Genomic DNA, 15,458 nt, shown 5'->3' on the forward strand with positions numbered 1-15,458 from the left:
TTCACATAGCTTAATATAAATATAAACATAATAATTGTATTCTTCTAATTACCAGTACCAACTATTTAAAATAAATAATTTTGTGCATTTTACAATGGAAGAAAATTGAGCAGGTTTAAGTTATCGTAGGTGTGGCCCTCTGACACAACTCAGGTTTTTCATGTGGCCCCTTGTAAAAATTAATTGCCCACCCCTGCTTTAATTTCTAGTCGTAAAAATAATTACTCTAAGGGGAAACCATGGATAACGAATGAACTAAAAAAATGTTCACGTAAAAAAAATAAACTTTATAGATATTCTATTGCAAATCCCACCCCTATAAATATAGAAACATACAAGAAATATGAAAATACATTTACAGTATTACTAAGGAAAACCAAACAAACTTACTACTGTATTTTCCGGACTATAAGTCGCTCCGGAGTATAAGTCGCACCAGCCATAAAATGCCCCAAAATGTGAAAAAAAACATATATAAGTCGCTCCGGAGTATAAGTCGCATTTTGGGGACAATTTACTCGACAAAATCCCACACCAAAAACAGTCATGAACGAGCAACAACAGGCTAAACAATACCAACAACAGGCTAAACGATAGGTATGCTAACGTGACAAACACAAACAAAGAGCTGAGAACGGGCCTGACGTAACATATAGAGTGATTAAGGACAACTATTACATGAATAACATGTTTATAAAACCATCGGTGTCACTCCAATTCATTGAATAGCAACAACAGGCTAAACGATAGGTATGCTAACGTGACAAACACAAACAAAGAGCTGAGAACGGGCCTGACGTAACATATAGAGTGATTAAGGACAACTATTACATGAATAACATGTTTATAAAACCATCGGTGTCACTCCAATTCATTGAATAGCAACAACAGGCTAAACGATAGGTATGCTAACATGACAAACACAAACAAAGAGCTGAGAACGGGCCTGACGTAACATATAGAGTGATTAAGGACAACTATTACATGAATAACATGTTTATAAAACCATCGGTGTCACTCCAATTCATTAAATCCATCGATCGTTCTTTGTCAACAATGGGTGCACGTAGCTGAGGGCGCTTGCACTTCAAAATATTCCACAGGCTCATATAACGATAGATAAACTATATTTCAAATAACTATAATATAAGCCAATAATATTATTTAAACCATCCGTGCACTTTAAATCCATGAAATCCATCGATCAAATTCCTCGTCCTTTGTCAACATCGCCGCGCGTGCGCCCTGACGTCAGCCTCGTCTTTATTCCAAAGATCTAGTATATAACTATATTGTAGCGTTAACAAAGTACAAGGATAGACGTGGGTTTGGTAAACGCCTCTTTATTAAACAAAACAAACTTCCAAGTGTGTGGCGGCGTGGACTTCCAGACACGAGAGCTCCATGGCATAGGACCGGGCGTGCGTAATGGCCATGTCCGAGCCCCATGCACCGTTTGTGGACAGCCACTCAGCCGAGCGCCGGCCCCCGACTCAGTAGAGTCGGACCGGGCGTGCGTAGAAGCCATAATAGTTTTTCAAACCTTCTATGTCACTCCAAATCCTTAATTCCTTCAAACTCTTTGTCCTCCGTGTCACTTAGAAATGATCACCGCTAATGATGCCGGTAGTCCTTACGTGGATACGTTTCTCCATTATGTAAACAACCGCCGCGCCGTGCTACTGATGTCACTTGAAATAGTAATCCATTGGTACATCACGGTTCTCCAAACTTTCTTTCTGCTGCTCGATTACTGTTTTCAGCTGCATATTTTACAACTTGAAGTTTGTAACCTGCAAAATATGAGTTTCTTTTTGGTGCCATTTTTCTTAAGCCCACCCAGTTGATGAGTCACGGCCAACGGTGAAATTTAGAGCGCCCTCATCCAGTTTCATCTGAAAATATAATTTTTTTCAGATGTAGTTTTTTGTTTTGTTTATTTGGTTGTTTTATCAAAGTCAAAGTCTCCTTTATTGTCGATTTTTCTTTTCATATACCAAGACACACAAAGAGATTGAAATTATGTTCCCACTATCCCTCGGTGAGATATTACACATATGCATACAAGCAACACAAAAAACCCAAGAAGGCACAAACAATGAATAAATAAGAGTGTTGAATAAATGATAAATAAACAAATAATAATAAATAATAATAATAATAAATATAAGAGGAGCAAAAATGGAGCAAGTGTACATACAGCAGACAGTGGACTTGGATATCGTGCTTTAAAGTTTTAATTGCTTTATTTGATGTTTTCTCTATTTTTTATGTTTTGAATATGTTCAAGACAAAGATATAAAAGCATGTGAAGTGATCAACTATACTAAAAATAACATGGGAAGTGGTCAACTATACTTGTAAGTAAGTGATGTCTTAATGATCAAGTAAAAATTTGTGAAAAAAAACATATATAAGTCGCTCTGAGTATAAGTCGCCCCCTCACCCAAACTATGAAAAAAAACGCGACTTATAGTCCGGAAATTACGGTATGCTGATAAATTTACTCAAGTCTCTGGTGACATCAAAACAACATGGAATCTTATCAACCATTTATTACATTGCCAAAAATCTAAAGCATCTACCCCAAGTGAGATGCTGGGGAAGAATGGAGCCAATTCTAACCTAACAGATATTTCTAATGGTTTCAAGGATTTCTTTGTAAATGTTGGCACTACCTTGGCATCTAGCTTCTCAACCTCTGATGCAAGCCCCTGTTGCCTAATTAAAGGGTAGTTTCTTTCACTCTCCATTCTTGACCCTCCTAGAGTTGAGGAAGTCTACAGCATCGTCATGAGCTTGAAAAACTCGGCTCTTGGCCATGACGAGATCAGAAGCATACTTATTAAGAAAACCATTAATTCAACAATAATTCCACTAACACACATTTTCTCCTTATCTTTAAAATCTGGCATCGTACCCCAAGAACCAAAAATTGCTAAAGTCATTCCTATTTTCAAAGCTGGTGAGACAAATGGTTATGGTAATTATTGCCCTATATCCACTCTTCCATGTTTCTCCAAGATTCTAGAAAAATTGGTTTATTCAAGGTTGTCAAAGCACCTAGAAACAAACAATATTCTCTACAAGCATCAATGTGGTTTCCGCAAAAAGTTTTCGACTGAGCATGCACTGCTTCAGCTTGTCAACCATATCTCAACAGCTCTTGACAATAAGAAATTCACTCTTGGTGTCTTTCTAGATCTAAGCAAAGCCTTTGATACTGTCGACCATTAGATTCTCATTCCTAAGCTAGAGAGATATGGAGTGAACGATTCTGCCCTGAAATGGTTCACAAACTACCTCGCCAACAGTATGTATAAATGGTTGTTCATCTAACAGATCTAAAATACTATTTGGGGTCCCGCAGGGCTCAATATTGGGTCCTCTATTGATTTTGGTGCACATAAATGATTTCTCCATGTCTTGTTCTAATTTTCTCCCTGTGTTATTTATGGACGATACCAACCTCATTGCCACCCATGATGATTTTAATTCCCTCATTGCAAGCATCAATGCTGAGTTGTCCTCTGTTACAAAATGGTTCAAAACAAACAAGTTGACATTCAATATAAAAAAAAATGTAACTTCATGATCTTCTGCAATATAAATAAATCTTACCCCAAAGAACAGACCAAAATTTACATAAACAATAACTAGCACCAAATTCCTAGGTGTTATAGTAGACGAATCTTTAAACTGGTCCGAACATATTGATTTGATTTGCAAAAGATCTATGAAAATGCTACGTATTTCACGAAAAGTTTGTCCCCTGGTCCATCCTTCTGCTCATCTCACTCTGTATTATAGCTTCCTTTTTCCTTTTCTCAATTACTGCAATATAATCTGGGCAGCCACATATCCAACATACCTCAACAAACTACTCATCATACAAAAGAAGTTCCTAAGAATTATCTCAGTTTCAAATAGATATGAACCATCGGCACCACTGTTTAGAAATTCAAGATTCAAGAGTTTTTATTCAAGTCAAGTCAAGTCAAGTCAAGTTTATTTGTATAGCCCTAAATCACAAACAGTCTCAAAGGGCTTCACATAGCCAAAATTGACAATTATTCTCAAAGCATCCCCTGATCTTAAGCTCCCAAAAGGGCAAGGAAAAACTCAAAAAAAACCCTGCCAGGGGAAAATGAGAAACCTTGAGAAGGGACCACAGATGGAAGGATCCCCCTTTCAGGATCACCAGGTTGTAATGGATGCAGAGAGGGCACAAGTAATACATAATATGAAAATCAATGAAAAAATGGATGTCGGAGGTGCCCTCGATTGTCCTGGCAGTGTCTTCAAGGGGGTTGAGCTGCAGTTTCTTCATCTTGAATTGGTCCCCGAGAATCCAGCTAGCCGCTATCAGCTTTTGAGCCACCTAACCCCCTCCCCAGCCGGGGAGGGGGTGGGCAGAGAGAATAAAACAAACTCCGGCCAAATCGGCCACTACAAGTTAGTTAAAGGCCATCTCATAGAAATGTGTCTTTAAACGTGTCTTAAATGTTTCTACTGAGGTAGTAGTTCTAATATCCATTGGTAGGGCATTCCAAAGCTCTGGAGCCCGAATAGAGAATGCTCTAGACCCTGCAGACATTTTCTTGGCCCTCGGTGTAACTAAAAGACTAGCGTTTTGCGAACGAAGGTTACGAGACGGAACATAAGGAACGACTAGGTCGACGAGATATGAAGGCGCTAAGCCATGCAGTGAATTATAGGTTAGTAGAAGAACCTTGAAGTCACATCTTAAATGGACCGGGAGCCAATGTAATTTGGCTAATATTGGGGTAATGTGATCAAATTTTCTTGACCGTGAGAGCAGCCTCGCAGCGGCATTTTGCACTAACTGTAGACTTTTGATACTGGACTTAGGAAGACCAGAGAATAATACATTACAGTAGTCCAGGCGCGACGTGACGAACGCATGTATAATAGTTTCCGCATCCCCGGTCGAGAGGATAGGACGAATCTTAGCAATATTACGAAGGTGAAAAAACGCAATCCTGGTTATATTCTTAATGTGTTTTTGAAAGGAGAGCGTTTGGTCAAATATTACCCCTCGATTAGTTACCGTATCACTCTGAGTGATAGTACGGTTATCTATAGTTATAGTGGTTTCCTTAAATAAGTGTTGATAACAAGTAGGACCAATTATCAACATCTCAGTTTTATCTGGGTTAAGACGAAGGAAGTTGAGAGACATCCATTGCTTGATCTCCGCAAGGCACGCCTCGAGATTACAACAGTCCCGTGGATCTGTCATCGATAACGGCATATATAATTGGGTGTAATCCACGTAGCATTGAAAGCTAATATTATATTTACGTATTATGTCCCCAAGCGGAATCATATAAATATTAAATAAAATCGGTCCGAGTACCGATCCCTGTGGGACACCACACGTAACATTATAAAGCTCAGAGGACGTATTGCCATGGACCACTCGGTGCGTCCTGTCTGATAGATAGGAATTGAACCAGCTTAGTGCTGACCCTGAGATACCAACACAACTTTTAAGACGCCCTAATAAAATATCGAAGTCTACAGTGTCAAAGGCAGCACTAAGATCGAGTAGTAACAATACAGACGACGTATTTGAATCCATAGCTATGAGGAGATCATTAGTCACTTTAGCAAGTGCTGTCTCTGTAGAATGATTAGCTCTAAAACCAGACTGAAAAGAGTCATATCGATTATTAGCGACCATGTAATCAATAAGATGCTGCGCTACTACTTTTTCGAGAAGTTTTGCTATGAATGGGAGGTTTGAAACTGGCCTATAATTACTGAGACAGTCCGGGTCAAGATTTGCTCGCTTAAGTAGCGGTTTAATAATAGCGGTTTTAAAGGCTGTTGGCACTATCCCAGAGGAAACAGACAGATTGATTATATTTAAGACGGACGGTCTTAAAATTGGAAATAATTCTTTAAGTAGTTTGGCTGGAAGCGGGTCGAGTAAACATGTTGTTTGTTTAGCCGTACTAACCAATTTTATAAGCATTTCAAGGGACACGCTTTTAAAATTTGAGAGGGTTATTGCATGATCCCCAGCGCTAGTAACCGGCGGAGCGATTGGAATGGTATTCTTGATCTCGTCCCTAATGGACTCAATCTTTTGAGCAAAAAATTTCATAAACTCGTCAGCTGAGTGGAAGGAGCTATCGGGGGTCGGCTGGCGCAGAGTTAGCTTTGCCACTGTATCAAATAGGTATTTAGGATTGTTTTTATTAAGATTAATGACTTGCGAAAAATAACGAGTTTTTGCTAAAATAAGCGCATCTTTATATTTCAGGAGGCTGTCCTTCCATGCCTGATGGAAAACCTCAAGTTTGGTTAAACGCCATCTGCGCTCATGCTTTCTACATAATTGTTTAAACATACGTGTTTCATCTGTGAACCACGGAGTTGGCCATCTACGGCGAGTTTTCAGACGTAGCGGTGCCACAGAGTCGATGGCTTTTAATAATGTCGCATTGAATTCATTTGTAAGATTATCAATAGAGCCGCTGTATGTGGGAAACATGGCGGTTGCCGGCAACAGTAACTCAGATAGCGCATGTGCAGTCATGGAGTTAAAATTACGGCTGCTATAATTCTTATTGCTCTCTTGTCTTTGACAAGGAACTAAAATTTCAAATTTTATTAAGAAATGATCAGACAGAACAGTAGTGTATGGCAGTACTGCTATATTTGAGGTTGCTAGTCCCCGGGATAATACCAGATCTAAGGTATTTCCATTCTTATGCGTTGCTGCCTGTACAGCTTGCGTAAAACCAAACGTATCGATTAAAGTTTGAAATGCCGAAGTCAGTGGTTCTGACGGTGAATTCATGTGGATGTTGAAATCACCCATGATAACTATATTATCTGCATTTGTCACTAGATCAGCCACAAATTCTGAAAATTCATCCAGGAAGCCAGAGTAAGCCCCGGGTGGGCGGTAAATAACAACAAGATAGAATGACGGTAACGCAGTGGATCGAACAATGAGAACTTCAAATGTTTTAAATACGTGAATTGAGCGAGGCCTAAATCTAAGCTCAGAATTTGAGATGAGGTCGACACCCCCACCCTTTTTTCGAGGACGTGCCACATGCGAGCTCACAAAATTTGGAGGCGAGGCCTCGTTAAGTGGCAGCAGTTCATTAGGTTTTAACCAGGTCTCGCAAAGACCAAAAACGTTTAGATTATGTTCCGTGATAAGGTCATTAACGAGAACTGCTTTTGTATGAAGTGATCTAATATTCATAAAACCGAATTTAAGTGTAATCGGTTGATCAGGGTGCGTATCTATCGAAGGATTTTTAAACGGGATGCGAGTAAAATTGTGTTCTCTAGGCCTAATATCACCTCTCAAAAGTTTATTAGGGCGGTGGGATGAAACGACCGTGGGAATTTGATGATGAATATTTGTTACACATGTGAAGTTATCTAAAACAGGCACCGTTTCATCAGCAAGACCGGTCGGGACGGAGTGATTGGATTTGTCTACTACCCCAGTAGAAAGTGTGTTTATGTGTACTGCAGCACTATTTAAACTGTCGCGCTCTAGTCTACACGAGGAGCTATGTGTATGCTGAAAGTCTAGCCTAGCGCTAGTTAACTTTAACTTAACAGACTCCAAACCCATCCTCACAGGTGGTCTAATCACCTGTGCCCTGGCCTGCTCTAGAGTGACCTGTCATGAGAGGCTCAAACAGTAATCTATATTCCTAGAAAGAGTGAAGGCGCCTTCACGGTTAGGGTGAAGGCCGTCCTTCCTCAGCAGGTCGGGGCGGCCCCAGAAGGATGACCAGTTATCTATAAAATACAGTCCCTGCTTTTTACAGAACCCAGCCATCCATCGATTAAGGGAGACTAATCTACTAAACCTCTCATCAGTGCCTCTCCCAGGCAGGGGGCCAGAGACAAATACTCGATGCCGACTCATCTTTCTGGCAAGATCACAAGTCCTCGCTATGTTTTTCTTTGTGATCTCTGATTGTCTCATCCTAACATCATTGGAGCCGACGTGTATCACTATGTCCGAGTAGCTAGTGTTGGTGGAACTACGCTGTTGACTAGGCCTATTGCGAGTCAGCTCCCTAAGATTAGCTTCTATGTCGGGTGCTCTGGCCCCAGGAATACACATTACCGTGGCTGGATTTTTAAGCGTAATGTTTCGGGTAATGGAGTCGTCTATGACCAAAGTGCGAGGGCCAGTAGACCGAGATGACTTTGGACGGCTATGCGTCTTACCTGGCTCATCGCGATTAGCAAGCCGCTTGGGGCTAATGCTAACCGGGCTAGCGGGCTGACTACAGCCCGCGTCTGTGTCCGCCGCAACTACTGTTATCGCACTATTCTGCTCTAACTGGCGGACACGTCCCTCTAGCAGAGACAACCTCTCTAAGAGAAGGGTGCAGCTGGTGCACGAAGCCGTACATACCACTTGGTCCGCTGCCATACTTTGTGTCCGAAGAGCGACGATCTTTCAGAACAATCACCTGGCTGATTTTCTCCCACGGAATGTTGAATATATCAATATATATATATTCGCCATGTTTGAGCGTGCCAAACAAGGAATTTGACTTCGGTAAATCACATCCTCTGTTCAACATTTTAGGTGACTAACAACAACACTCAGGACATGTGAAAAATGGCAAATATTCTCAAACATCCCCTGATCTTAAACTCCCAAGAGGGCAAGGAAAAACTCAAAACTCCAGCTAGGGGAAATGAGAAACCTTGAGAAGAGACCACAGATGGGACGGTCCCTCTCCTAGGATGACCAGGCTGCAGTGGATACAGAGAGGACACATAGTACAAACAGTGTAGACAACTTACTCACTACTGTCAATTAATAAAGTAAATATTTATCAAACCTGTCTACTCATCCATAAATACATAGTACATAGGAAACACCATCTTCCAGCCACTTTTCATAATTTCTTCACATTTGTATCAGACATTCATTCATATCCACCAAGACAGAGGGACAATCTCCACCCACCTTTCTGTCGAACATCACGCCATCAATACAATATCCACTTTAGAGGGCCCGCACTCTGGAATGAGCTACCAGTCCATATCCAATCCATATCTTCACAGGCTGCTTTTAGAAAGCACCTGAAACACCACCTTCTCCACTCATGATCCTACCAGTCCATAATTACTCCACTGTACTCAGCTGATCCATACTAAGAAGTTCATGCATTTATTACCTCCAGACTGGATTACTGCAACAGCATCCTGTATGGTCTCCCCTCAACTGTCCTTCACAAACTGCAATATGTTCAAAACTCTGCTGCCCGACTGCTCACCCGCTCACCCAGCAGACAGCACATCACCCCTGTCCTCCGTCATCTTCACTGGCTCCCCACAAAACACCGCATACATTTCAAGATTCTTGTCACCGCATATAAGGCCCTAAACAACCTTGTTCCCCCCTACCTTTCTGAACTCCTGCGCCGCTAAACCCCCACCCGCCGACTCCGCTCTGCTGACGCCAACTTGGTCACCCCATTGCCTCGACCAAATACCGGACTATTGGGGATAGAGACTTTGCCATTGCTGCCTCCACTCTCTGGAACTCTCTCCCCCTGACCATCCATAATGCTGATTCCCTGCACTCCTTCAAACACCATCTCAAGACCCACCTCTTCAACTTTGCATACAACCCCTAACTCTTCGTGTGTGTGTGTGTGTGTGTGTGTGTGTGTGTGTGCGTGTGTGTGCATGTGAATTTTCTATGTAAAGCGGCTTTGAGTGTTTAAAAAAGCGCTGTATAAAACCGATCTATTATTATTATTATTATTATTATTATTATTATTATTATTATTATTATTATTATCAACCTAAACTACAATTTCACACTCTGATTCTTCTTTATCTTTGTTATTTTCTGTTCGCAGTTCTTCTGTTCCCTTTTAGTTATTCCTACCTGGTGTCTCTTCGATTGCTTAAACATCGCTAAGTGTTTATTTTATTTCGCTTGTTTCTTATTTTGTGTGGTGTATCTATTTATGTGAATATGATGAATTAATATTTAGCTTGTTATGCTTTTGTTTATTTATTTATTTTTTCAAACACTTGAGAGACATTTGCCTACACAGCACATATAACAGAAGTGGAGCTCTCTACAAGCCCTAGGCTTCGTCTCCCTCCTTGCACTGTTATTGCAGTAATAATACGTATGTGGTAAACAATAAACTAAACTAAACTAGTATTTATTGTATTATGTATTGTATTGTATTATGATTTTATTTTTATTTTTTTTGCTCTATGCTTATACTGTAATATAGATAATATATTAATTTATCTATGTGGGGTGCAGGTGTTTTTTTCCACTTGGGGTCGTAATCACATTTGACAACGGCAGTATGAATGATGTTGAATGTGTACCTGCTTTTAAAAGGCAGGCCTGTCCTATCTAACAACATGGAAATGAGCCAATGAGAACTTACAATTGTTTACTGGCTTTAGCATTGGTTACTGCATGTCCAGAGCGATGCGTCAGTTGAGGCGATTGACAGGTTGGCTAAGAATACACGTTTACTATATTTTGTCACCTATTGAAAGAGTACAAGGGGCTCTTTCCATCCTTCCTCTTATTCACCTTTATGAATTACATTTCATTCTAATTTCTGGTTGTAGGCTGTTTTGAATTTGCTAATCTTAATTTTATGTAGACATGCAGTTGTGTAATCCAAGCCATATGTACTTTTCAATAGGCACATTGCGCTTGAGCTTATTCTATAAGATGCTGAAAGTATCCCAAACTTTGAACATTTTGTTTCTCACCTCTTAACTCCTTGTTTTCACTTGTTACTACAACAGTCGATATACATAAGAACAATAAAAACTGTTTATAATGCACTGCCTGCACAAAATGGGAACTGCAAAAGTTAGGAATTACTGTTGAGTTAATATTTTGGCTAAAGACAGCTGGATAAAAAATGACAATTTTGTTCATAGGCGCCGGGTTAGGCACCATGTAACAGTGGACAGTGGAAAAAGCATTACCAGTCTTTGTGTGTCTCTCCTGTTTGCTAATGTGTTTCTGTTTTTTGTCTCAGGTGAGACTTTGGTCAATGTATTGGACTGCAAAAAGGATATGGGCTTGTGGCATGGCGTCTTAACGGTAAGATAAATTTGTCCTCCACAGCCAATTGACTGGTGGTCTCAACCAGGATGTCTTTCTTCTCCTTCCAGAGTGTCATGAATAGAATTCATACTATTACTGTGCCGTATTCCGTCATGAAAGCCTGTCCCATGTCCTGGGTGCAGAGGGTGCACATTCATAAAGGTTTGCCTTCATTGCTCTTATTATGATGATCCTTTGTCTATTGTTTTTCAGTATGCATTATGTTACTTGTCATCTCACAGCTCGTGTGGCCTTGGTTAAGTGCCGTGACCTTCACTGGGCAATGATGGCCCACAAAGATCAGAGGGACACCAACCTGTCCTCCATACGAATGCTTATAGTGGCTGATGGAGCAAACCCATGTGAATCACATCCCTTTTTTAACATTATATAGACCTTTGTTTGGTCTGGTATAATTGACCCTTTTTCCTTTTTTGTGTGATTAGGGTCAGTGTCATCATGTGATGCCTTCCTGAATGTGTTCCAGTCTCACGGTCTAAAGCCTGAGGTCATCTGTCCTTGTGCCACCTCGCCAGAAGCCTTGACGGTGGCCATTCGCAGGTACAGTAGTCTTTCACATGCATAAAGGCATGCAGTTAAATCTGGCCTTACATGCATTCCATGGTGGATTTAAGCACTTTTTCTCTTATGCACATCAAAGGCTGTAGTAATGGTTTGCCATATATCGTCAAAGTCATAAAGTCAAAGTCTGCTTTATTGTCAATTTCTTCACATGCCAAGACACACAAAGAGGTCGAAATTACGTTTCCACTATCCCACGGTGACAAGACATAGTTCACAATGCACATACAATATTATCAGGGTATTTTTTTTGGAGGTGATACAATTTTGGAAGATCATGTAATTGACACTGTAGAGACGTGATTACGTTAACGCAACATCGTACATTATTGTATGTGCTCTTCCCAATGTCGGAGAGCGTGAGCGGCTTTGCACCGTCTTCGTCCTCAAATGAGGCGTTGGTTAAGGTGAAAGGGGTCAGATATATTGCAAAATGCAATCCTTTAAAAATTATACAATTAAACTGTTGTCACTAAGGTTAAGAAGAAACAACCAGCATCTTAAACCCAAGATAAAGACGTGAGGAGGACATGAAAAAAGCTTGTGGTGTTGAACGTAAATGTTAACAAAAGTTTCAACCTAACATTGCTGCAGCATTTGTTAGATGGGCTCCTTATTTAAAAAAAAAAAAAACGGTCGTAAAGTAATATTGAGGCCGTTGCTTATTGTTTGGCCAGGATACACAATCCCTGGGAGAGTCCAATCAAATATATATGCATATGTATGTATGTATGTGTGTATGTGTGCGTGTGTGTATGTGTGCGTGTGTGTGTGTGTGTGTGTGTGTGTGTGTGTGTGTGTGTGTGTGTGTGTGTGTGCGTGTATGTGTTTGCGTGCGTGCGTACATGCGTGTATGTGTGTATGTTAATGTTAACGTTAATATAATAATTATATTTATAAAAATATAGGCAGCACGATGGCGCTCTAGTTAGCACGTCCGCCTCACAGTTCAGAGGGTGCAGGTTCCGGCCCTACCTGTGTGGAGTTTGCATGTTCTCCTCGTGCCTGTGTGGGTTTCCTCTGGGCATACTTTTTAAGAGCTACAACTACAGAGGAATCACACTCCTCAGCCTACCTGTTAAGGTCTATTAAGGGGTGCTGGAGAGGAGTGCCTGTCTGGAGGTTGAATCTTGGATTCAGGAGGAGCAGTGTAGTTGTCGCCCTGGCCGTGGACCAGCTCTATACCCTCGGCAGGATCCTCGAGAATGCAAGGGAGTTCGTCAACCAGTCCACATGTTTTGTGGACCTGGAGAAGGCGTTCGACCGTGTCCCTTGGGGAGTTATGTGGGGGGGTGCTCAGGACACGCTAGAGAAACTGTCTCTCGCCTGGCATGGGAACGACTTGGGATCCCCTAGAACACATATGTCAGAGTCAAGGCCCGCGGGCCACATCCGGCCCGCGAGAAGGTTTTTTAGGGCCCCTGGGATGATCTTGATTCATTATTAGAACCGGCCCGCAGACCGCAGCAAGCCGGCAACCCGCAGATCTTTTTCCCATTTAGATCTACATTTCCCACAATGCAACGGTGACGCACCGAGCAGTACGCTGCTTCATTTCAGTGTTTATTATTAGCACAGCAGTCGTCAGCATAACTGTAAAATTAACTTTCAGATACCCATCAAAAATGGCAAAAAGGAAGGTGGACACTGAGAACCGGGGGTTTCAAACAAGGTGGGAGTCGGAGTATATGTTCACGGAGGTAGCAGGAAAACCTGTGTCTTCTGTGTGGAGAAAGTGTGGCGGTACTGAAAGAGTATAATCTGAGACGACATTATGAAACGAAAACCGCGGATTATTTTTTTCTTTGAAGTAAATTTAGCCCACTTTTGCTAAAATAGAAAGTTTAAAAGTTAAAGTTTAATATTTGTTTTCACTGCATGTTACTTTTGATTAATAGATTTTTGCACTTTATTTTATTGTATTTCAATCCATCCATCCATCCATCCATCCGTCCATTTTCTGAACCGCTTAGTCCCCACGGGGGTCGCGGGCGTGCTGGAGCCTATCCCAGCCATCAACGGGCAGTAGGCGGGGGACACCCTGAACCGGTTGCCAGCCAATCGCAGGGCACACAGGATTTGGATTTCAATCCAATTACATTTTAAAAATATTTCAGTTGCGTGGATGATAGAAAATTGCTATTATTTTTTTCTTTGAAGTAAATTTAGCCCACTTTTGCTAAAATATAAAATATAGGTTACTGATGGTGCCTTAAACAATAAAGGTTTCTTTCATTTAATGTTCATGTTATGGGGATTTTTATATAAAGGAAATTTGTCGTTTGTGTCTGTTGAAAATTAAAGATTATTGACAGAGCCATAAGAAAATATTGCTTTATTTATCTGATCATATTGGAATATATGTTAAGTTTTCAGTAGGTTCAATTAGGTTCACTAGACTATATGCGTCATTTAAAAAAATTTCAATGAACATTCGATCAGTCCGGCCCTCGGCTTGTAGCTAATTTTTTTATTTGGCCCTCCGTCCATTTGACTTTGACACTCCTGCCCTAGAATGAGCTGGGCAAAGTGGCTGGGGAGAGGGAAGTCTGGGCGTCCCTCCTAAAGCTGCTGCCTCTGCGGCCAGACCCTTGATAAGCAGTAGAGGATTGATGGATAGACGGACGGACGGACGGATGGATGTTGTTAATAATTAATGATGGATCGGAGCTAGACCGGACTTGGGCACCCCCGATCTAGACTGTTGTAGAGGTCCTCTTGGATGAGCAGCGAAAGGTCTTATAATGTAACCAGAAAATTCCAGTTGCAATCAATTCAATGCGCCAAGAATGAATTGACTTAGACCTGTCAAGCCTTTAGCTCACACGAGCACTATCTTTCCCCACTGCCTCCACTACAGACCTGGGGCGCGAGGAGCTCCTCTACCAGCCAGAGCTATCCTCTCCATGGGCGGGCTGAGCCACGGTGTGATCAGAGTGAACACAGAGGACAAGAATTCGGCTCTCACTGTCCAAGACGTCGGACACATTATGCCTGGAGGTTCGTTGCCAGTGCTAACTCTTGGAAATACAGCAACACAAAACGTTAACATACCCAGAGTTGATGTGACAATAATATGTATTTCAGCTCTGATGTGCATCGTGAAACCAGATGGCTCGCCTCAGCTGTGCAAAACGGACGAGATAGGAGAGATTGTTATCAGTTCCCGAGCGGGGGGCACTATGTACTACGGTCTTCCTGGGGTCACCAAGAACACTTTTGAGGTCTGTCAAAGCCCAGGTTGAAGTGATGCTTTCAAGATAAAATTTTCTTTTTGTCCTCCAAAAATACTAAAACCAAGCACATTTAATTGCAGATATACCCTTTTAAACATATAATTGCTAATACACATCAAACTATACATGAAAAAGTTAATTTTGAAGGCATTAAATAAAACTGAGTATAAGTAAAATGCACAACATAAATAAGGGCAACTGCAATAGGTGCTCTTTAGTCATGTTTGATGATGTTATAACCTTTAGATTTGTATGTCACTCAAAACACAATTTCATTTCAACTCAATCTAGCAGTTCTGTTTCAAAATGCTGCTCATATAAGAAACAGAAAATGGCAACTGCAGGGTGTTCTGTTCGATGTTGTGTTGTCTATAACAATCTAATGTTTTGCCCTCTGTAGGTGATCCCTGTCAACCAATCTGGAGCACCTTTAGGAGAAGTTCCCTTTACCAGAACTGGTTTGCTTGGATTTGTTGGCCCAGTAAGTCCCATGCACCCAGAAATCAAGAGCTGAC

The 15,458-nt window shown here is 41.2% G+C and overlaps 1 protein-coding gene across 9 annotated transcripts in view; it reads left to right on the plus strand.

Moving 5' to 3' along the window:
• The window catches only part of dip2ba (DIP2 acetate--CoA ligase B (putative)a), a 119,135-nt gene that overhangs the window by 65,068 nt on the left and 38,609 nt on the right, over positions 1–15,458 (plus strand). For all 9 annotated transcript variants that reach the window (XR_015862998.1, XM_088398137.1, XM_088398154.1 and 6 more), the window contains 7 exons: positions 11,058–11,122; positions 11,194–11,287; positions 11,368–11,487; positions 11,572–11,686; positions 14,568–14,707; positions 14,795–14,931; positions 15,344–15,424. Coding sequence is in view for 8 of the 9 variants with exons in the window: in XM_088398137.1 (XP_088254263.1) it covers positions 11,058–11,122; positions 11,194–11,287; positions 11,368–11,487; positions 11,572–11,686; positions 14,568–14,707; positions 14,795–14,931; positions 15,344–15,424 (752 nt within the window). In the remaining variant the exon portion in view is untranslated. The remainder of the gene's footprint in view (positions 1–11,057; positions 11,123–11,193; positions 11,288–11,367; positions 11,488–11,571; positions 11,687–14,567; positions 14,708–14,794; positions 14,932–15,343; positions 15,425–15,458) is intronic.

Source organism: Syngnathus floridae, chromosome 2, assembly GCF_059516105.1.
Source record: "Syngnathus floridae isolate MCC-2025c chromosome 2, RoL_Sflo_1.0, whole genome shotgun sequence".
Classification (NCBI taxonomy): Eukaryota; Metazoa; Chordata; class Actinopteri; order Syngnathiformes; family Syngnathidae; genus Syngnathus; species Syngnathus floridae.